This window comes from Cottoperca gobio, chromosome 13, assembly GCF_900634415.1.
Source record: "Cottoperca gobio chromosome 13, fCotGob3.1, whole genome shotgun sequence".
NCBI lineage: Eukaryota > Metazoa > Chordata > Actinopteri > Perciformes > Bovichtidae > Cottoperca > Cottoperca gobio.
The window spans coordinates 15,122,591-15,145,677 of NC_041367.1; the positions used below are offsets into that span (position 1 = coordinate 15,122,591).

The 23,087-nt window shown below is 39.4% G+C and overlaps 1 protein-coding gene across 2 annotated transcripts in view; it reads right to left on the reverse strand.

The window, feature by feature from the left end:
- Positions 1–12,818: 12,818 nt before the first annotated feature.
- The window catches only part of traf4a (tnf receptor-associated factor 4a), a 35,531-nt gene continuing 25,262 nt past the window's right edge, over positions 12,819–23,087 (reverse strand). Inside the window, exons 3-8 of one of the 2 annotated variants that reach the window (XR_003833326.1) lie at positions 21,019–21,123; positions 20,729–20,890; positions 17,996–18,157; positions 17,108–17,263; positions 15,014–15,871; positions 12,819–13,969 (exon numbers count right to left, since the gene is read on the reverse strand). Coding sequence is in view for 1 of the 2 variants with exons in the window: in XM_029446967.1 (XP_029302827.1) it covers positions 15,239–15,871; positions 17,108–17,263; positions 17,996–18,157; positions 20,729–20,890; positions 21,019–21,123 (1,218 nt within the window). In the remaining variant the exon portion in view is untranslated. Of the gene's footprint in view, positions 15,872–17,107; positions 17,264–17,995; positions 18,158–20,728; positions 20,891–21,018; positions 21,124–23,087 lie in introns of both variants that reach the window. The other variant, XM_029446967.1, reaches the window with a different exon arrangement.

Here is a 23,087-nt window from a genome sequence, read left to right on the forward strand (position 1 = left end):
GCTGCGTCTCCAGATGTGAAGGACCGCTCAACACACCCCAAAGAGGAGGAGGATGAGGAAGAGTCCGCAGCAGGATTGAGAGGGAGGAGGGACCACTGCAGGGAAATTGAAACGTGACCCTGTTGTCCTCGACGCTCCCTGAACCGCCCTGTGGGACACATAACACACTCTGAGGAGCTTTCAAGGGACTGTACGGAAATTATTCTGCAAGGGAGGGGGCTGATATTTATGTTTCACTTTAAAAAAAAAAGCAAGTCCCTGCCCAGTGTTGTAACAATATTTTCTTTGGTTCCTCCTCTTGACTGAAACAATCTGCTCACTTTTCAGTTCGACCTGTAAGATTTGACACAACCTCTGTAAGGCAAACATCTCGTTGCTGTCATTCTATAAAACTTTTCCTTCCTCTGCTGTTTTTACTTTTCAATGCAGTGGCGCATTAATGTGACCCACTTCCACCCGTTCACTCCGTCACCACCAGTGTCTAAACTCAATAAGGGGGATATCTCTGTTCGGCTTCTTTAGCAACTACCCGCATAGTCAAGACATGTCAAATACATTTTGTTCAGTTACGAAATCATTCTTTCAATTAGTTTCTCCTGATTTAATTTATATTAATATTTATATCAATATTATATCTAGCTTTATATCTTAATGGAATAATAATATAACACGCACAATAAAAGTGAAATTGTAAATTGTAAATTTCATTAAAGACAATGTTGACAAAAAACAGTAGTTGACCTTTTTTCAAAATGAAACAAATACTAGAACTAAAAAACAGGAACTATGACAAAATGCATCACATTTTTTGTCTTAGCATAAAACCTTATCGGTGATGTGAAAGACGGACCTACTGTATTGACAAATTAACTAACCTGCATGCAACTGCTAGATCTCACGTCGCCCCTGATTACTAAAACAATATCATGCACGTCTTCAGACTTCACTGACCAAAAGAAGTGGATCTGAATAACTTTGTCGGAGTAGTTCCTTTTAGTTTGGTAGTTGTTGTTTTCTTTTGCCAGTAGTTGGCGCTCTGGTGGCGTGACGCGTGAGTGCTGCGTGAGTGCTGCGTGAACACTGCGCGTATGCTGCATCGTATGTCAATGCAGACAAGCAGATAGACGGTTGGTTTTTAAAAGGTAAAGAAAGAAATAGAAAACATAAACAAAATAAAAATACATTACAAATCGAATTCATTACATAAGGCTTTCGTTTTCACAGTTTAAGAGTTTGTGCAGTATTTTTTATGTCCAGGCAGGATTTTATGTAGGACATGAAGACAGTAAGGTTTCTATTCTGCATACATGCTGGTAAGAATATGGAATTTTGCTATTAAGACAATAAGATTTATCTTGTTTTCATTACAGGCAATAAAACATCAAAACCACCAAACTAAAAAAATCAGTTTTAAGTTGAGTTTCAAATGTTATGTTTAAAAAAAGATTAAAGGTTATATCAAAAAAGTCTGACTAAAAGGTACAGTTCCAAATAAACTTGTGACAAATGCAGGGCCCAACACATGCGCCGTTGGCCCCTGGCACTTTCGAGCTCGGGCACTAATGAAATCATGTCTTCTGATAGATACAATGATGAAACAAAGTTGAACAGATCCCTCTTGTCTGCTTCAACCTCCACCAGTAGACGCCTGCCAGTCCGGCTGTAAATCAACCGCAGTGAACAAATTCCTTTTATCGCATTAACTCTCCCTTCTTGTTAGGGGCCAAATATTGCTGATTTACATATGCAATTAGCACGGCGGTAGGGGCAAATTTCAGCCTGACAATAGTTGTCATGGTCCAAAAGAGTAATGCAATTAGGGTCAATTGTTTAAGCACACCCGCCCGATTCAATTACTCACGTACAGCTGACACAGTGTCTGACTGCTTGAGATGCACGACTAATGAATGACATCAGGACATGCTGCCACCTTGCATTACTGCATGCCTCAGTTTCCACAGACACAGTCGTCAAAATAACACCAGGTTCCATTGATGTAAAATAAATTCATGTCAGCAAAACATTTTCCAGTGAAAAATGAGTTAAACAAGAAGATTCACATATTATTTGATGTTAATGTAATTCTCCATTTTAATTATGAAACACAATCTAGTAAATGAGAACAGAGGTTTAATTTAATGTTACAGCAAGAAGGATTTTATTATCAACTTTCTTACAGTTTTACATTGCAAGAAGGAAATAAAAGCCTTTGCTGAATAAGTTTTCTTGCTCACACCCAAGTTATAAAAGAGGTAATAAAAAGCAAGAATACTTAGTAGAGACCAAAACCTTGGTTGAGCATGCTGAGCTCATTGTTTTTCATCTTTTACACCAAGTTCAGAAAGTTTATGTCCCACAGCTTCAAACAGCCTGACATCATAGAGGGATGAAATTTTATTAAAAGCAAGAAGGATCTGTTTGTATGAACTGCTTAGATTTAATAAAGTATGTAAATAAATCCTGAAAAAAAAAGCCTGAAATATAAAGTGTGAAGTTTTGTTTGACATATTCAGCTGAACTGGAAGGTATCCGTTATTTTGTATAAAGATTAGATGATATCAACATCTTATTAACTTATTTACTTGCAACAGTGTTTCAACACATCACGATATTATATCGATTCTTTGAACAATACAATGTTTGTCACAATACAATTTCGATTTTATTCAATCTATGATGTTATGATTATGTTATTATTATGATTTTAATAAAAAATAATAAAATTAGACCTCCTGTTGTTCACTATAATAATAATAATAATAATAATAATAATAATAATAATAATAATAATAATAATACATTTTATTTATAGAGCACTTTTAAAAGGTACTCAAAGACGCTTTACATGTACATATAACATTAAAAATGACATTAAGAAAAACAGGACATCAACATTAAAAGTACATAGAAGTAATTACACATTAAAAGCAGATCTGAAGAGCTGGGTTTTGATTTGGGATTTGAACATGGTGAGATCAGTACAGTCACGGATGTGTTTGAGGAGTGAGTTCCAGAGGGAGGGGGCGGCGATGGAGAAGGCCCAGGTCTGGAGCTTGGTCCTTTGTGGCATGGACAAGAGGTTGGCGTCGGAGGAACGGAGGGTGCGAGAGGGAGTGTGGTGATGGAGCAGGTCGGTGAGGTAGGAGGGGGCCTGGTTGTGGAGGGCTTTGTAGGTGAGGAGGAGGATTTTAAAATGGATGTGTTGGGGGACTGGGAGCCAGTGGTTCTGCAGGACGGGGGTGATGTGGTCATAAAGTGCCATATTTCTCATGATAAAATGCTAATGTATTTTCACTTGGATATATTGGACCGTTGATCATTGAATTGATATATTGATCCAGATCTATATATCTGTATACTGTGCTTAAGTTAAACCTTTACATATTTTTATATATTTCAATCTTATGTTACTTTACTATTATTCTGCACTACTGAACATCTCAACAGGATATCAAGTGTCAGAAAAAGTACTTAAACACTTTAATAAAGTGAAAGTAATACCACAATGTTCAATTCTTACTTGAGTAAAAGATTAGAAGTATTAGTAAAATATACTTCAAGTATCAAAAGTACAAGTAGTTGTTATGCAGCATAATGGCCCCTTTAAGTGTTAACTTATTATATGTAATTATATGGTTGCATTATTTTTACTGATGAATGACCATGTAAGCAAAAGTTTAATGTTAAACTACTTTATATACTGTTCATTTGTTTATTTAAGTGTATTTATACTTTTATTGACATAAAAGATCAGAATAGTTCTTCCTCCAATGATATTAGATTATCTGTCACTTCATTCACGAAAAATATATAATCTGTCTATTCAAACCGCAGCACCAAAAACCATACGAGCGCTTTCATTTATTTTTTAGCGTATCACCTTTTCAAACCTGAGGAGCAACCTTGTTGCCAATAAATGTCAGCTTTGTGTCAAGGCAGCTTGGCCCGGCAACAAAACATCAATTGTTTCCAATTGGCAGAATTCCATTCCCTCAGCCGTGGCTTTGGCCAATCAGAGGCCAGCTTGGTGGAACAGAGCACGTTCACCGTGGCAACCGCTCCACTCTATCTCTGTTCACTGACACTCCTCACACCGTCCTCTCTGTCTCCGTCAGATGGTCAAAATAACACCCACCGGTGAAGTGAAACTGGCTGTTCCTGCAGTTCAGAATGAGGTAAATCCCGAGCGAGCAGAGGAGGGGGATTGTGTGTGTTTTACATAATATGTCCTGATTTTTTGGAAAAACATTTCCCCAATAAACCGGAGCTAATACTCCACATTTGGAGGTGAGGTTATCTCAGGGGTTGAGGGTGGTGTCTCCAAATTAGTAAGACATGAGACAATCTGCAAGCTTGTGCAAGGCGGCGTCCTCTGCCTATAGCAGCAGCTTGTTGGGGGGGAGGCAGTGATATTTGAGCCACAGGCAGCACAGATGTGGGAATACAGCTCAAGACAAGTGTGGGTGGTGCTGTGTGTTTCAATGCAGCTGGGTCAAAAGACAAAACACACTTATTTGAGTAACCCTTCCCTGACCGCGTTACAGCAAACACACAGCGATACTAAACATGCAGACCCCCAGCGTAGAGACCTGCTTGACACACAGCTGAATGTGTTTACTTGTTTGATACGACAGTGTTGCCATTAGGGGCTCAGAGAAACTGGGAAGCCATGTTTAGAGGATAATCTTGGATGGACCATCTGGTCAAGATTTTCTCTGTTTTCTCTGGATTTCATCTTTTCCCCATGTAGTCTTGAAATGCAACTGAAGAGTCGCATGGATTTGATTGTACTTCTTCAAATGAATAATTGAGCAACATTTGTAGCAGAAAGAGCAAAAGGCTTGTGCAGCATCCCAAGCCAGTGGTGAACTACATAATCTATACTTATACTATTACTGATCACTTGCAGTTGCTTCTGCCCATCTGGATGCTTCAGCAATCCCATTGCCCTCCCAGTATAATCGCTGTTGACACAGGAAATTTAATCTAGATATCTTGGTGATGATGAAAGTGGTTGTAATAGGATTAAACTGGGCTTGACAGGAGTGTGACATCGCTACAGCAGGGCATTACTCCATGAGTACAACACTGAATTATACTGTTGGTAGTATGCAACCTGCTGCGTATTTACCATATGCCCAGGACTTAAGAAAAGTATCTATTCGAGTCATAAAAAAAAGAAAGATTTATATAATGACATATATGAAACATAAAAGACAATAGACAAAAACATTCCAAAATTGGTGAATATTTGCAGGTTGTATGCTACTTAATATCATGGATACTTTTACCATTATTAATGCAGGCAATACAGTTTTATATTTTGTTTTACAGTATTTTACCCACCCATTGCTTTTCATTCACCGCTGTCCTGAGACTTGCTAATGTTGTAAAATCCATTTCATATCAAGTTTGCATTAATTTCTGATGCTGCAACATTATTCTTGTGTGATTCATTTGAGAAGTTTGCCACACATTACTTCACAATAATAATGTATTCTGTATTTATTTATTTATGTAATCTTCTTGTCTCCGATCTTAATGTGTGACTATGTTTTTGTCGTATTTCTATTTGTGTTTTTGTATAGTATTAAATACCTTTTTGTGTATAGTAGAAACTCATAATACATTCTTCAGTTGTTCAGTTACTGCTACAAATCTGCTCTTGCACTTCTGCTTAACTGATCTGATTTAACTTTAACAACAATCCTTTACTTACACAACTCAAGAGTCTTCTAGAAGAATTTATTACATTTTTATACTGTAAAAATATTAATGAAAACAAATTGGAGATCTTGCACAGATGGCAAAAAACAACAATTCTTATAACAATATCACTAGAATAAAAATACTAACTTTTTATTTACAAAATGTAAAACTCATTCACTTTGCTGTTTTGCCAATATATCATTAAAATTAAGTCACTGAAGTTCAACCAGACTCACCCTCTATACACGAGTTTCCTTTGCTTAATCAGATTAATGCCTCGTCTGTGGGGTAAGAGGTTTAGGAGGATGTGTAACAGCTTCATTGTGTGTTCAAAAATAACTTTATAAGTCACTTTAAACCTAGTTATTTTACAAAGATATGCAGAAAATGGGCGATAAAAATAGGCCAAAAGACCCATAAAGTGACTATTTTTCTCTGGCTTGAAGAGTCTTTTTCATGTATCTCCCATGTGGCCTTTTACCATACGGCCAGATTATGGGTTGCATGGTTGGGGCCACAGAAAGCCATTACTTAGGGGCTAAATGCTGGAGTTAAGATTATCTGCAGGACTTCAGGCCAAAGAGGTTTGTTTCCGCAAGCACAACACAACACTGTGTTTAGTAGTGAGAGGATTCTGGGGTGGTAACGGTTAAATCCAAGATTAGGCTAATTTAATTCTGGTTGATGAGCATTTTAGTTGAGTTTCTGGGGGAGATTGCACTACTTATTTACACATCCAGCTGTTACGATGCAACAATACCATCTGTTTGTGAGTCGTGTCTTCTGTTTAAACCTGGTGAATGTCCAATATTCACTCTCTTTTAGCTCTTTAGCTGCTAAATGCTTCACTATGTTTACCAGCCAGTCTCAATTTTGGTCAGTCTGCCGTTTGGTGCTGAGCAGGCAGTTCACAGGTACAGTGGGGGTTTTAGAGCTTTTTTGCTGAAAGCAGCTGCCTGATATGGACAAAAAAGGACGCTGTGAAAGCTGTGAGAGGGAACCAAAACAATTAAGAGTACTATTATAGCCACAAAAAAACTGCAGTGCTGTCTTTAACAAGAATAGCCACTTAATGCTATAGATGACTCGTGTTTGTCAGTTAAACTTACTGTGTTGAGCATAACTTTAAACTGCAGACAAAATTACAAGGAGCACAATTTCTTCATGGAGAATAATTTAAAACCACAAAATGAGTTATAACATTGGCCTAGTTTAAGTTGAGTTATTAACAGAGGGGTGTCCTTTTCACTTTGGATATGACTGAAATTGAAGAACTGCTTGGGTAGCAGGGGAATTTGGAAAATAAAGTAGATGATAGGAAGCCACAGGGACACACAGTACAGTCAGTGACATTCTTCAGCGGAGGTTTTGATGTGGATGACCAGGAAGCCTCCAGAGGTTCACACGCTGCAGGGAGGATTTGTCATCATGAATGTCGACTCATGTAAGCAATGGTCACCAAAAGGCCCTTTCAGGTTCACCAACTCACACCTCAAACCTTCAGCATACACACTGCACACATGACCATGAAAGTTAAACATGCACTGTTTAATCTGCAAAGGTGCTTATTAAAATGCCAAACCCTGGGAGTGACTTTTATTCTCAGATGTTCACTGAGGAAATAGCTTTGAATAAAAAAAGAATTTCACACATTGCATGGAGGTAATCCAATGCAATGCTTTTATCTTTATCAATAGTTTGATCAATTACATAATGCAGTCAGGGAGAAATATCGAAGATGGACATCAGGGATTAAAATCAGGAAATTTAAATATGCAAAAAGTACTAATCCAAGTTTAATATTTTTATATATATTTTATGTGTGCTATTTTGCCCTTTAGACTACATTTGTTTACACATTTTATAATTTACTATTACAGTATCTTTTTTCTATACAAATACATGTTTCTTTTTGATTAAATGTGCAACATATAAATGATCATTTCTAGCGTCACAGTGCTGTGCTCTTTTGGCAAAATTCAAGGCCTTACTAACGCTGGTGTGTTTGTGCCTGCAGTCAGCAAAGATCATATTTAATTTGAATCACATATACAAGGAAGCAACAGATTTCAAGAAACCACATAACAGAAACAAACTTCTCTCACACAGTATGCTCTACAAAACAGAGGCTGACAGTCTCTCACACCTCTCTGGATGTTTGCCTCAGAGCTGTCAGAGAATCCTCACCGAGGTGTCAAATACCGGCTGTTTTTGTGGTGCGTCTTTTAAAATAAATTGCTTAAAATATCCATGATGAGCAGAGATGAGTATGAAATGTTTTTGCAGGCCCTTTGCATGCCATCTTTGCAATACATCTTCCTTTAGTGGTTTCCTATTGGACACGTGAGAAGAAAGAAACATAAAGTGGGGTTGATGTTTCCAGTTGAGGTGAGAAAAATGATAAACTCAAATATAATACAAATTTAGGAAGTCAAGCCGAAAATTTGAAACGCATGTTTAAAACATGAGATCGTATAATAGGCCTAGCTATGTTGTTTACGTTTTCAAAGTGATCATCCTGCTATCCCAAATCTACAAAGGTGATTTCTTATTGCCGTAATTGTTTTGTGTAATTTTGATAGGAAAGAAATGACAGCTGAGATGTACAGACCTTAACAACAAAGCCAAATGAAAACTAACCAGACCTAAACAAACTAAATCAAACAGCTTACAATCTCATAGCCTATTTCCTCGAACACGCAGAAAACCTAAGCGCTCTAAATGCAAAGTAAACACATAGTGACAAACAATAAAATAATGTGAAGACTCCAGTGTACCTTCAGTGATGGCATCTTATTTATTATTAATAACCAGTGGTGAAGAAAGAATTCAGATCCTTTGCTTAAGTAAAAATACTCTGTTACAAGTTCCTACATTGTAAAAGTATATAGGTATAATCAGGAAAATGTTCTTAAAATGATTAAAAGTAAAAAGTATGTTTTACTACAGCTGATTATTAGCCTACTTTCATTGTGGATCACGCTGCTGAATATTTTCTTTATTTTGAATTAATCACAATTACTCAGATGCAAAAGTGAAACCTTTACCATGCTTGTTTTGTCCAACTAAAAGTACAAACGAAACATTATTAAAATTAAGAAAAGCTGCAAATCTTCAAATGTGTGAAGCTGGAATCACAAAATGTTTTTACATAAAAAATGCATGAAAAATGACTTCAATGATTATCAAAATAGCAGCAAATTAATATTCTGTCAATAAGATAATCGATTAATCCACCCATTGTTTCAGCTGTAGACTATTTGTATATACTGGTTGGCAGTTTCATTTATAACAAAACATCATATTTTCGTGTGATCTTCGTGTGTTATGTGTTCAAAAATCTCAATTTGTTAAGTAAATAAATCTGCCAGATAGTTCTAGTAAAGAGAAAAGTGCAATATTTCCCTCTGAAATGTAGTGGAGTAGAAGTAAGTGGCATGAGAAGAAAAGACTTGAGTAAAGTACAAGTACCTCAAATGTGTACTTAAGTATAACCATGGTATGTATTGTCTCAATAATAACAAAATATTATTGCATAGTTTATCTGTTTGTAGATCATGATGGATTTACTCTTCCTGTTTAGTAGAATCAACCACAAAATATTTGTATTAAATGTATTATGATCTATTAGAGATTGTATTGATGTGTATGAGTGATCATATGGCCTCTGAACCCCTCCAAGTTCCTCCCCCCCCCAGGGCTGGTGTGTTATTCCAGTAATCCAGGCCAGTAATTGATCCGAACAGCAACGTACTACTGGTAGGTAGCCACGGTGGGTCTAACTGACCTTTGGCCCCAGGTCACTGCCTCTGGTCTTACTTGACTGGCTTTCAAAAGCTTGCAGGATGGATTTACATCTGAGGGAACGCATAAATCAATATCCGGTCTTTTTCCTTACAAATAATAAATCATCCAGCTGTATTCTCTGATTCTGTGCTGTCCAGCTGTGGCGTCAAAGAAGGTCAGTGTGGTCAGACAACCTTATCATGTCATACAGCGTGTGATCCAAGAGAAAGGTGATCGGGAACACATGAGTTTGTGAAGAATCGAGAAAAATTAAGCCTCCAGTATCTGTAATATCTGTAGTCTACAAGCTTCTCATTAATCTAAACATGAAGCCTCGAAATAACAGCAGCAATCCTAGCAGGCCTCTGATTAAATTAGATCATTGATTTATGTATGAGATGCATGTTATGTTACATATTCAGCTGATGACGTACAATCATGTTACACGTTTGCAGGTGTTCCAGTTTGTTCCAGGTAAGTGGATTGACTCACTGCTAATGCCGTTTGGTTTGGAGGGATGGGTGGAGCTGCCTGTGAGTAATAGAAGATTAGATTCAGGATAATCCAAGACAGAACGTGCAAGAAGGTCCACACTGTAACTATGTGGTATCAATGACCGGGGACCTTTAAGTATGTAGGCTATTGCAAGTGCAAGGGAATAAGACAAGGGGTTAAGAAAGTATTATTTCACATTTACTGGGTAATTAATTAAATTCATTAATTAATTTATTTCTAGGTCCCTCCTTAACATAACCAATGTTAGCCCCTAATTCCCTTTACTTCTCCCCTTCTCCGTATATGGGTAAGAACCCAGTAAGTATTTCATTAGTACCCTAAATAAACAAAGTATTTACACTGTAATTTGAGAGTCATTTGAGAGAATTTAATGAGACTTCACCCTAATGAAACACCAATGAACTTGACAAAAGAGTCTTAACTCAAGGTTCACTTTCTGACCTTTCCCAGAGCATTCAACCACATCTCACAGTTTGCTTCAGGAGATTAGAGTTTTTTTGTTAAACTGTTTTCAAGGTGAAAAATGAACCTTCATGCTCAACCAGTGAGCTTCTTGTCTGATCATTTTTCCGAATCATGAGTGTCAACTCCTGTAGTGCATCTTTTGTTCACTACTGCAGGACACTGATTCATCAACTCACTCACATACCATCCCAGTTCAGTTCCTGCACTATGAGGCAGCACTGTTTAACTTCAGTATGAGGGACAACAGCATGGCACCACATCATAAACCACAGCTCCTCTTTGATGTGTTATTTTTTATGGGCGAGGAAAGCCTCATGGGTTGGGCCTTTCTCTGCCTTCACCACCACCACCTCCTCCTCATCCTCCTTCTTTAACCCAGCTGGCATCTGAATTTCAGCATACGTTGACCAAAGGTTGGTTGAGCTCACCAAAACAGGAACGACACTGATGTGTGCACAGTGTGTATGAGAACGTGGCTGTATACCTGTAAATCATTTACCAAGCGAGCAGAAGAAAGAGAGCAAAGCCAAAGGGCAGCACTGTATGCAGAGCCACACGTGACTCTGCTCGGCATGGGAGACATGGAGCTTGCTAACATGTAATTAGCTGTTACTATTTTCATTCTGCATCGCCCTGAAGCAGCACAGGGATGTTGGTTGTACACCCTGCGCTTGGAAAGTTTGAGGCTGGCTCTTCAACGTAATCTATGAACAGTCTGTATTGGTCTGAAGAGAGACCGAGGGTACTGTCCTGGCCAGAGGTCCCCTTCCTGAAGTGAATGTTCGCTCTCACTGTGGGGAAACTTGAAAACAGCCATCCTAAATGAAAAACAAAGATATTGGCAATATCCTCAAAAAGGAAGACAGTGTACAGGAGCAAAGAAAAGTCATGCTGTATTCCTAAAACAGATGTTGTTTTCATTTTAAGGCTGAAAAAAAGTAGACAGAGAAAGTTGAGATTATACGTTTTAGGAGGACATTGGCAGACTATTGAAGGCCTACAGTAAGTGGAAAACAGGACTGTCCTCCTTAGGGACTCTCAGTGACTAGGACGTTAAAAGCTCATTTTCCACTTCCTAAATCCTGCTGCACTGAACATCATCCAAACTGCAAGCTAATGCAAACTCCTGGCATCGCTTCAAAGCAGGGCTGGTGTCTGCCTCACTTCCTCTGCCCCCTTTCCTCTGCTCCTTCGCTTCTCTCCATCTCGAGCAGCCGTGGAGCAAAGACTACAAAAGAAGCAGGACAGAAACGGCTTTCATCTCTAACCTACATCACTGAGTGGGTGGTAAAATGGAAATAAAACCAATTGGCTAATGTGGATTCATCAGATATGTCCGGAATAGAAGGAATGCCTCTTTTTGGACAAACTTTGCACATGTGACAGGAAAGCTGAGTGGATTATTAAGGTGGACTGTGAAGTATTCCAACAATAAAAAAACTAGTTTTGAATATTAATGAGGGAAGAAGGCAGGACAGGAGGTTAGTTTTTCTCAGAGGAGAGACTTTATAAACAGGCACTCTGCATCACTGAGCTGAATGTGAAGGTTGAGAAGAGCTTTATAGTCTTTAGTATCATTAAGAATTAATATTGAAAAGATATTTCATCAAACTAAATTATGTTCAATCCAATCGGGAACCGTCCTGTGTGAACCTGTCTTGGGTTTGGGTGACAACATTTGGGTCTAAATATGTTTATATATATTTAGATCAGGTCTTATTTGAATCTTCAAGCCCCTTTTGAATTCGAAAATTGAATTTTTTTTTGTTTTCCACAGGTCCCTTTCAGATTTAGTCCATTTCATACTCACTACTGCCTGTGAAAAGAGTTGCAAGTACGGTGTCTTCTAGAGAAGCTTGTTGAGACAATTACAGAAGTGACCACCTGAGCTGTATATAGTTTGACATATGACACACATACAATATGAAAGAAAGTTGTAATAAAGTTATAAAAGTAATTTTTTAGAGCCTAGACCAGGAACAACAAGGAAGTTTGTGTTCACCACAAAGTCTATTGTTTGCATTTGTTTCACAATTTACTATTACAAGTATCATCCAGGGGGAGAAATACAGTAGCTACACTGAAACTGACTCTTCTTTTCTTTGATTTGAATATTTCTATTGATCTTTGGATATTGAATGTGTTTGCAGCTGGAAGAACTCATTGACATTCATTCATATGGATACTGGCAGCTTATTCTCAGGTCAGATGTACAAACATGGTGTTGGTGCTGTTTGACTAAACAAATTTTATCTGATAAAGTTCTTACGATTTAAAAAAAAGGAGCACATGTGATCAATAGTGTGCTGGTTCCTCAGAGAAACACAAATAGATAAAACAACTATAATATATGGTATTTTATTTCAATTAAGAAATTGACAAGCACTCATCAATCAACATATTAAAACATTTGTGCCATCTGTTCAAACTCACATGATGGCTCCTTAAAATAAATACTTTTAAGAGGAAATAATACAGACAGAATATGTGAGGCTCAAACACAAGTACAAACAAATTATCCAAATGTCCAAAGAGACCAAAGGGTCTGAAAATTCCCAAAGTCAACCCCGACTCTCCAACGAAAAGTGTTTGTATAAAACAGCTAAGTATTTTTAAAAATACAGAATCTTACAAAAGAGTTTTGTCTTCTCACTTCTTTAAATCACTGTAAAATATCAGCTGGTATTATGACAAGAAATCAGGAATTGTTCCATGTATAATAATAAAAAGACAGAATGTGCTTCTGCATTTTTACATTAGTATTCACATACGTCATGAGTCCTCCACCCCTCTGATGGTGCTGTGATGGAGACGGTGCATCACACATCCCTCCAACCGCTCCCCGTCGCAGCATTGTGTGCCGAGCTGAAGATAGACAGCGGTGACCATGGCAACAACAAAAGGAGTAGTCAGTTCCGAGACACCCACATATTTGCACAGACCATGCCGTTAACCGTCTTTTCAAACAGTACACCGCCCATGCCCGGGCTTGTAAAACAATACACTTCACAGCCGAGTGTTCATTGTCTTTTTAGGTTATGTTACCGACAGCGTTCACATTTTCTGTATATATAAAAAAACAAAAAAAACTTTTTGACAATTTGTCAAGTTTCAAACAGTCCAAAAAAAAGAGACAAAATAGCCATCAACGGGAGAGGATTTCAAGAATACAGGTTACAGTACAAAAATGTGGTCCAGGTGGTAGCACATGAAGCATGCATGTGTTTATGTTGCCCTGCTCACCCTAAAACCCTCATGCGAAGACATACTGTATAAAAAGGCCACATGGCTTTTCCTTCACTATTAAATGCACGTGTACTCCGACAACTGGCCTCTTTGTCTGCTCTGCTCATCCGAAGACCGACGAAAGGTGCTTTTTTTCCCCTATTGGTGGACTCCACAACGGACACAAAGCCTCATAGGGTCACTATGAAGTGTGTGTTTGGTACTTCTGCGTGCTCCTCCTGAAGCTATTTACGACTGGGTCGAACTACTGAAAAACACAAGTCACAGACAGTTCCTGTGATGGGAGCAGTTAACTAGAAGAGACAGATGTATAGCTTCAATGTTGTCGGGTAAAAAACTTGTAAACTTAAAAACAAACAAAAAAACCCACTAAAAAACCCAGCCTTGGTTGAGCTTGACAGTTGTATTTTTTAGCCCAAAAGTTAGCAGAGGCCAAAAATTAGCAGCACGTTTTTAGTAAAAATGTTGTTAAATAGTTTGACATTCTGGGAAATACGTTTATTTGCTTTTTTTGCTGTGTTAGATTAGAAGATTGATACCACATTTATTTCCGTAGCAGCGAGTTAGCTTAGCTTAGCATAACAACTAGAAACAGGAGGAAACAGATGTCTCTGGCCAAATATTTTATTTTTGTATGGATTAAAGAAACAAGATATAAAGTGGTTACTGAGTGAGCTTTACAGGTGCTGGTGGGTGGATGTTGTTACCTTTGGACAGAGGCAGGCTAGCTGTTTCCAGTCTTTATTCTAAAGCTAACCGGCTGCTGGCTGTACCCTTAATATTGAGAGTGGTATTGATCTTCTCATTCAACTCAACCAAAATGTATTAATATTCCTTTAAAACACTAAGAATGAAGCTGCATGTTTTTCACTTGAAAACATCGATTTGATGTTTGTGTGTACACAAACCTCTCGAGCAGTCTCTTACCAAGGGCTGTGTGTTTGTTAAGGGATCAATGGGAATATACTGTATGAGCATGTAAACAAAAGGCAGTTGGGCTTGAGCTTGAGTCTGCTGAGCTCCCTCTTCCTTAGATCACCCACACGGGACGTCTCTAACATGCTTCTAACTTCCTCTCTACTCTAAGTGCAGAGGTTTAGCGAAGCCCTTCACAACTTACTTGTTTTAATATCTTTTCCATAATCTTCAACATCTGTACTGCGGAAATAACAACAAAAATATAACTTAAGATAAACTCTCTAGGCACTGTTTGATTTCCAAGGCTTTTTGTTGTAGACTGTGATTAAAGGTCAGCAAACAGATAAAAAAAATTTAATAAAAAGGAACACACGAGAGTGATGGTTCTGCAGACCAAACACTTTCTCCTCTGCGATACATCAAGGTCCTCCGAGTCAGCTCACACAGCCAAACAGACTCGATTCAAGCTCTGTGGTGGAGAGGCTGTAAGGGCAGAAAGTATATAAAGGGTAAGTGTGTAGAAGTTTTCAAGGTTAAGTGTCAGTTCCAGTCCTAAACCCATCTTTCTCCTTTATAAAAAGAAAACAAAGGTGGGATCTTAAGCCATTATCTTCTGGGGAATCTCTATAGAAGCCTTGACAAAGATGCAGTTGTCTCGAACGTAGTTCCTCTTCTTGATCTCCTCGTGAGAGATGAACTTGGGGTAGCCGAAGCCTAGGGTGCTCTCGTCCAGCGAGTTGCGGGTGCTGCTGGGTTTCTGGAAGTTCTTCCAGTTAGGGTCAGGGTTGAATGTCTCCGTGATGTGCTGGGGTTTGGAAAGCGACGGGTCGCTCTGGTCCATGATGGAGAAAGTCACCTTGTAAGAGAAGGGCCACTCCAGCAGGCTGTCGTACTCTCCGGGCAACACGCGGATGTAGACGGAGAGGTGGGAGCCCTCGCCGCTGCCGTTGCCATTCAGGAAGGCCGACACCTGCAGCTTGTAGCCGTAGCGGTGAGTGTAGAAGGGCGGGCTGAAGAACTCGTGGTTGCTTCGGAGTTTGGCCTCCTGAAGTTTGCGCGAGTAGTCGCTGAGCTTCCAGATGAGAACGCCGTCGTGACTGACGGACAGCTCCTCCATCTCCCTCCGCAGCTCCAGGATCTCCTGCCGCTGACGCCCCACGAGGTTACACATCATAGTCAGGTGAGACTTGGTGGTGTCCTCCAGGTGACGGCCGATAGCCAGTTTGGGGCACTGTCAAAAAGAAATAAAAAAAAGATGAGTCATTTAAAAGCTGCTGCAGTGAGTAAGTGAGGACATTTGTAATGCATACATATTTTACACATTCACAGCTATATAAAGTAACGCAAAGCTACCATCTGGTTATTTGGAGCATCTATTTTTTTTTATTAAATAGTTTTCTATGGCCATGTATACTTCTCATATGTATAATTAGTTTACAAAATCAGAAAACAGTAATAAATCACGATGTGCTGGGTCTGTAACAGTTAATGGTCCGGGAGGAAATTAAATTAAAAGGGAGGTTTAAATTATGGGAATAAAATAAATAAGCATGGGGTCGAATTGTAAGATTGTTCTTTAAAAGCTGGAGGTTTGTATGTAAGGTCAAGATACATTAAAAAAATATGAAAAAAAATTGACAAACATCTGAAATCTCATGCATGCAATTCTTTTACACAGATCCTCAACTAAGTCGAACAAAATGTCCGGGCTTCAATAGCGGATCATCAGATAAAAAATCTGTTTCATCCTCCACTGCACAAATAATCTGGTGAAGACGTATTGAGGATGAACCTCAGTGTTTTAGCTTATATGTTTGCATTTGTGCACAATGAGAAGTCATGTGTGTATGATGATTTTGATTTGACTGGACTTTGAAAGGAAGTGATGTGAACTTTGTGGCAAATTGTGATGGAACAATATAAATATTACTGCAAAAATGTGGATTCTGTTTGTATCTGTTCAGTTCAGAGCACATGATCTGAATAATGTATTGGTTTACACCCACAGACAATCTTCTATTTACGAATCTGCCATACATCAAACAAGATAAAGATGTAGACACTCTGATTATTATACTTAATGGTCACTTCTTGTTTTTGATTTCCATCTGTAAATGTTATGTATCGAGGTTTTTTACAGATGTTTTGTAATTTCTTAACAGAGCGAAGCGAGTAGGACGGTCATCTGCTGCTTTTCCTCGAGCATGTCCACATTTTTTAAAATGACGTCAGTTTTAAAAATAGACAGAAATGCAGAATATAGTGTTGCTCTCATTCAAATAGATCCTACAGGCACAGAAGAAGAAGAAGAAGAAGAAGAAGAAGAAGAAGAAGAAGAAGAAGAAGAAGAAGAAGAAGAAGAAGAAGAAGAAGAAGAAAAAAGAGAAGACGAAGAAGGAGAGGAAGAAGAAGAAGAAGAAGAAGAAATAATGATCTTTTAAGGTTAAATGACCCAGGTCAGTCTTACCCTGTGTTTGCAGCCGGCGTCTTTGAAGGGGCAGAGAACGAGTGCGCTGCCGCAGTTGTCCTTCACATGGTTAGCCAGATCCTCTCGGGCGATGTTGGGTGTGCCACACTGGTTTGGGCACTGGACAGGAAACCGAGGGCAGTGGAACTGGTGGTTCTGCAGAGGAGTCAGGGGCAGTGTTAATGTGTGCGCTGCTGACCGACAGCGTGAGTGATAAGAACACATACTGCACAGTGGGGTCGCAGATTAATGGTTGCACAGGAATAAATGTCCTTGGAAGTGAAAAAAAAAATGACATGTGGTAATAAAAATGGTGCTGCAAAAATAGACCAGAAAAGATAGAAAAAAACTGATCATGCAAACCTGAAGCCACAACACACGCACATCTGGCAACCAATGTAAAAACAGAAAAACAATTAATCGAAGGGTAATTTGATAATTGATGAATTGTATTTTTGGTATAATTGTATGGTTATACGGTGCGTATAACCATAAAAAAAACTATAAAAAAATAACTTCAACTGAAATGAAACTACTAGAGATATAAAAAAAATACAAAAATAAATAAATAAATCATAAACACATTGTAAAAGGACTTTGTCTCCAAGAATTGCTTATTACATCTTGTTTCCTAAAATGTGGGGGAGGGGGGGAGTGACACTGGATGCTCAGCCTCTGGCCAGATGTGCACAGTGACAGGTGCAGCTCACACTAACATGCAGCTGCCACAGGACACAGACACCATGAGCGGCAGCATCCTACAGCCACATCCTGCTCCACATGCAGGACGGATGACAGGAGTCACATTTTGAGAAAATATATATATAACACATTTCACTAATAAGACATCATTTATGCAGTCATTTGAGATGATGATGGAAAACTGACCTGGATTGTGTCAAAGACGAACTCCTTGCCGCAGTACTTGCAGGGCTGCGTGCGTTTGGGACACTCGGACAGGCCGTGTTGGGACAGCAGACGACGCATCATCCTCGCCCCACACTTGTTCTCACAGTAAACACTCTCCTGAGGACACACGCCCTGGTGGTTCTGGGATAGAAAGGAAAGATGAGATTTCAATTTATAGCTGGGTTATAAAGTTAACGCATGTAATACCGTAGATACAGTAGGTAATACTGTTCACTCAAATACGCTTTATATACTGCAGTTTTCTGAGCTCAAAACTGCATTTTAATTAACGAAATATGCACGATTTCTCCGAAAACAATGAGGCTGCATGTAAAGTTTTGACCCGTCTGATGAATATGATTACACATAGTAAGAACTAACTTATTTGAAAATATAAAGTCAGCAACCTGTAAAATAATCTCACGATGAGATGTTTCAATCAACACTTATTGAGCACCTCTAAAAATACGTCGTAATACGTCAAGTGTTACAGATTTATAAGATTTTTTTGTTATTATTTAATAAAATATTGCCTGAATCAAATTTACCTTATGCTATGGCAGGGGTCGGGAACCTATGGCTCGCGAGCCATATATGGCTCTTTCGATAACGCAATATGTCTCGCAGACAATTTTGAGCTGACATTTAACATGATTAACAGGTAATAAATAATTATATTGTGTCATTTTAAAGTAAAACATTTAGCAGCGGATTTGTTTTTAGTTCTCCCCTCTCCTTTCCTCGGCTCCGTCTCTGGCTGTAGGTGAAGGTGTGTTCACACGTGTGTGCGTAGGGGGCGGAGCCCCGCCTGTCGCGAAACCGAGCAGAGGAGAAACTGCACAAAGCAAGCAGTAGACTGGGGGTGTCAAACTCAATCACAGAGGGCCAACATTAAAAACTGGGACTACGACGAGGGCCAAACACGGTCCACATTTATTGAACAGGATACACATATTGGATAAAGTGCAAAAAGATATGGAACATATTTAAGTCAACTACAAACGATTGCTGAGCAGTTCAATTGAAATATCTGAGCTGCAAAGTCGGCAAATGGTCTCAGTTGATCAGCAGAATGCTGTCGGGAACACAGCGGTGGAGATGGTTTGTCAGTGTTTGGAAACACGTAGTGACCAAAGTTTCCTTCTGCATCAGAGTCTGCCACGGGCAGCTTGGCTTATAAAGCTCTCACTGCATCACACATGTCCGTGATCACACGGCCCTGAAGCTGCAGGTTTAACAGCAAGATGCTTCGTTATGTCGCACAAACAGGCCAGCTCCCATCGTCTCAGAGATCTGTGGTGTGTTTCCCTTTGCTTTCCAAAAACTTTCATTCCATTCACATATTTAGTTACTTCCTCGAATGTATTTTCCCGTAGTTGTGCCATGCATTGATGTAATTACCAAAACCGGCGGGCCAGTTATGACAGACATATGATATTTTCTCGCGGGCCGGATATAATTGCCTTGAGTTTGACACCCGTGCAGTAAACACTGAAACGTGCACATAAATGAGATAAATAACGTAAGCGTTTAGTTTATTTAATAAAAGAGCACGTGTTCAATGAAACACTGATACCGCTATTAGTACTCGGAGAAGTGTTATTCTTAAAAAATGCACGCATAAAGTTGCATTCAAATCTATTAAATATATGGCTCTCAAGGAAATACATAAAAAAATATTTGGCTTTTATGGCTCTCCCAGCCAAAAAGGTTCCCGACCCCTGTGCTATGGTATGGTGGGGCCAGCCCACAAACGTTTCCTAACTTCCTAAATTTACTCTGATGGCTTTTTAATGAATAAACAGTCGACATTCCTTCCTTATAATTGAGTCTAGAAGTTCCTAACATGTATTTATCAAGCCAGACAAACCTGAAAAGTACTCCTCGTTATAGTTATTGTTGTTGAAATATTTGTAATGTATTGCGATATGAATTTTAGATTTTCCTGTATTATGCTGCAGATTTTTAATGAACACATTTTGTACAAGACGTATTTATACTGAGAAAGTAACGTAGAGAAACTCAAGTATAGTTGAAACCATTAGTTGATCAATCAAAAATGAATCAGAAACTATTTTGATGATGGATGAATCATTCAAGTCATTTTTTCTTACAAAACCATCAACCATTATCCGGTTGCAGCATCTCCAATGTGAGGATTTACTGCTTTACTTTTGTTTTATATTACTGAATTGAATCTCCGTCACCTTGGAATCTGGGAAACTAGAATGGACTCGACAATTTTGTTATTTTGTTTTGACTAAACTAACAATTTATGAATTGGATTTTTTTTTTGCAGATGAATCATTAATGAAAATAATCATTTGGCAGTGGTATTGAAAGGTTTTGAATAATACACAGTTGCAAACATGACTGAGTAATTGCAATGTGAGAGCCAAAAGGTGGATGAATGCTGCTGTAGCTGTGTGCAGAGGACCGACCGTGTGGGCCAGAGTCAACAGAGGAGGGGCGGTGGAAATGAGCGAGGTGTTAGTGAGGAGACTGAGGTACTTCAGCCCGCTCACTGGAAAACACTTTGAGTATTCAGTCAAAGCTTCTTTTCTTTTACCAACACACGTGTTATTTAAAAATAGACCAACACACGTGCATTAGTCTCTCCTGCTTTTCACAAAGACGTCTTTCATATTAGCTATGGAAATGATGTGGTAACAGGAGAAGAGAAAGAAATAAAAACAGTTTTGGAGTGTTTACCTCGTAGGCTTCACCGGTGAACTCGCTGCCACAAAACTCGCACTTGACCTTGCGCTTCGGGCAGTCGTGCTGCAGGTGGTCGGGCAAGTCGCGGCGCGTCAGCTTGACGGAGCAGCGGTTTGGGCATGGTATCACATTGAAGGCGCAGGTGGAGAAGTGGCCCTGAGGGAGAGACAGTGACAGACAGCGACACACACACACACACACACACGTTAGGAAATACATTTGATAAGTAGCAGAAATAAAAAGGTTAGAGGGAAAATAGATGAGATGATATTGAAGCTCCTCACCTGCAGCTGCTTCATCTGGCCGGTCCAGCGGCAGCCCTCCTCACTGTGGATGCAACGGATGGGCAGCGCCAGGATTTGCTGCTCCAGCTCTGGGTCCGGGAAGATCTGAAGAAGACAAACAGGACGAGGTCAGTGTAACAGTGGCTGGAGCTGAGCAGGTCATGATGTAAGACCGTAATATACCACTTTCACTGCTTTTTATAAAAAAACAAAAAAAGGAAAACCCCCATTGGACTAGCTGAAAAATACAAATTTATAAAGCTGAAAACAGGGATTTCATAATGATAATTCATAATGATCATAAACATCATAAAAACAGGTTCAAGTAGAACCTCTGCCAAGGCCTATGGTGCATTCACATGCTCCTCGGATTGTCCCATTTCCCGAGTTGGGAAGTTGTTCTTCCAACTTTGGTGTGTGCATGAGCTGTAAGTCGTAATGTGGAAATGAACAACATGGATGCTGCAAAGACGTGTTGGCTTTTATTGCTCAAAGCGTTTAAACAACACATGGATAGCTGTTTCCGAGTTTTTGTTCCGATTTAAAGGGGCATTCATGTGAATTTGCAGGAATTTGTTTTTCCGATTATTCCGACACCACATGAATGCCTTACAAATGCCACAATGTCTCAAAATGTTAACAGGAGTGAAACATAATTGGAGTATTCGCCCCATGATTCGGATGCGCTTCATGCTACACCCTTCGACCATGCTTCATAAAAAAACGGGTCAGTAGTTTTTCCGTAATGCAGCTCACAAACAGATATTACCTGCTTGGCAGCGGTAATGAGCATGTTTTCCAAAATGTAAAGATTTCTTTACAGTAACATGTTGATTTCTGCATCATATCATAAAAGACTGAATGTCTACAGAAAAACATACACTGGAAAGTGCAGCAGTGAGTCGACCCAGTCGCTGCAGTGATGATGAGTTAGTTTATGGGTTTATGGGACCTTTGAGAGAGCAGGGGAGCAGAGGAAAAGATTTATTTTTCCTCGGTCACTGAGTGATTGGGATGAGTCACTTTTCTGCCCAAACACCCCAAATCCTCCCCTACAGTACGCTGTCATGAGGATTTACAGCTCTGCTCTGTATCTCCATCCCCCAATGCTGTCACATGAGCAGAGCACTGGTCAAACAAGAAAAGCCACTTCCTCAAAATGTCACAACAGCCCTCTAAACAAATAACAGCTCAGTAACAGCCTTGAATGCACTCACGTGCCTCTGTCTGCACCAAAACATGGGAGACATCGCCTTCAAATTAAAAGTTCATTTTGAAAAGAATGTATAAAGAACACAAGTATCCAGCTGCTGCATTAGATAGATTCCTCTGCCAAATTAAACAAGTGAATTAACCTGTTAAATATGCTACAGATATATCCAACATTAAAAAAGATGCTTGCACTTTTACAGTAGAAGCAGACAGGTTTTTTTGCTGTCATAATCACATTCTTTCAGGAGAGGCAAAGAGGAAAAAATCCTCTGAAGCACAGTCTCTCTTTGTTCCAGTCTTGGAATCTGCAGGGAGACTGCAATAATGACCTTCTAATAACTTAGTCCCAGGCAGATCAGGGGGGTTAAGCTCTTTGGAGCTCCAACTTGGGGGTTTATTCTGTCTGGTTTAGCCATTGTTAGTCCCACACTACTACTACTACTACAGCAGCAGCAGCAGCAGCAGCCCAATCCTTTAATGACTGTTGGAGCGAGGTTGTGTTTGTGCATGTTTTTTTGAAGGACAGTGTGCAGCGAGCGCTACAATAACCCTGACAGTAGACCACCAGGACAGGGTAATTTGCAGGCGACTGGGAGCCTTGGTAAATAACAACGTCTGACAGGTGTGCCATGAGCACATCCTTCCCGTGGGGAGTCCCTGCTATCACAGGCGCCTTCATCGCTCTCAGCACAGCATGCAGACCTGCACTGCTGCAGCTCCGGGTTAATGGCTCAACGGCTAATGCTAACTAACTGCATGGAGAATTGCATACAGCGGCCTTCTTTCAAACGATGCCAAAAGCTACTCAGAAACAGGGACGATCATTAACTGTTCGTTGGTTTTTAAGTCTCTCATGC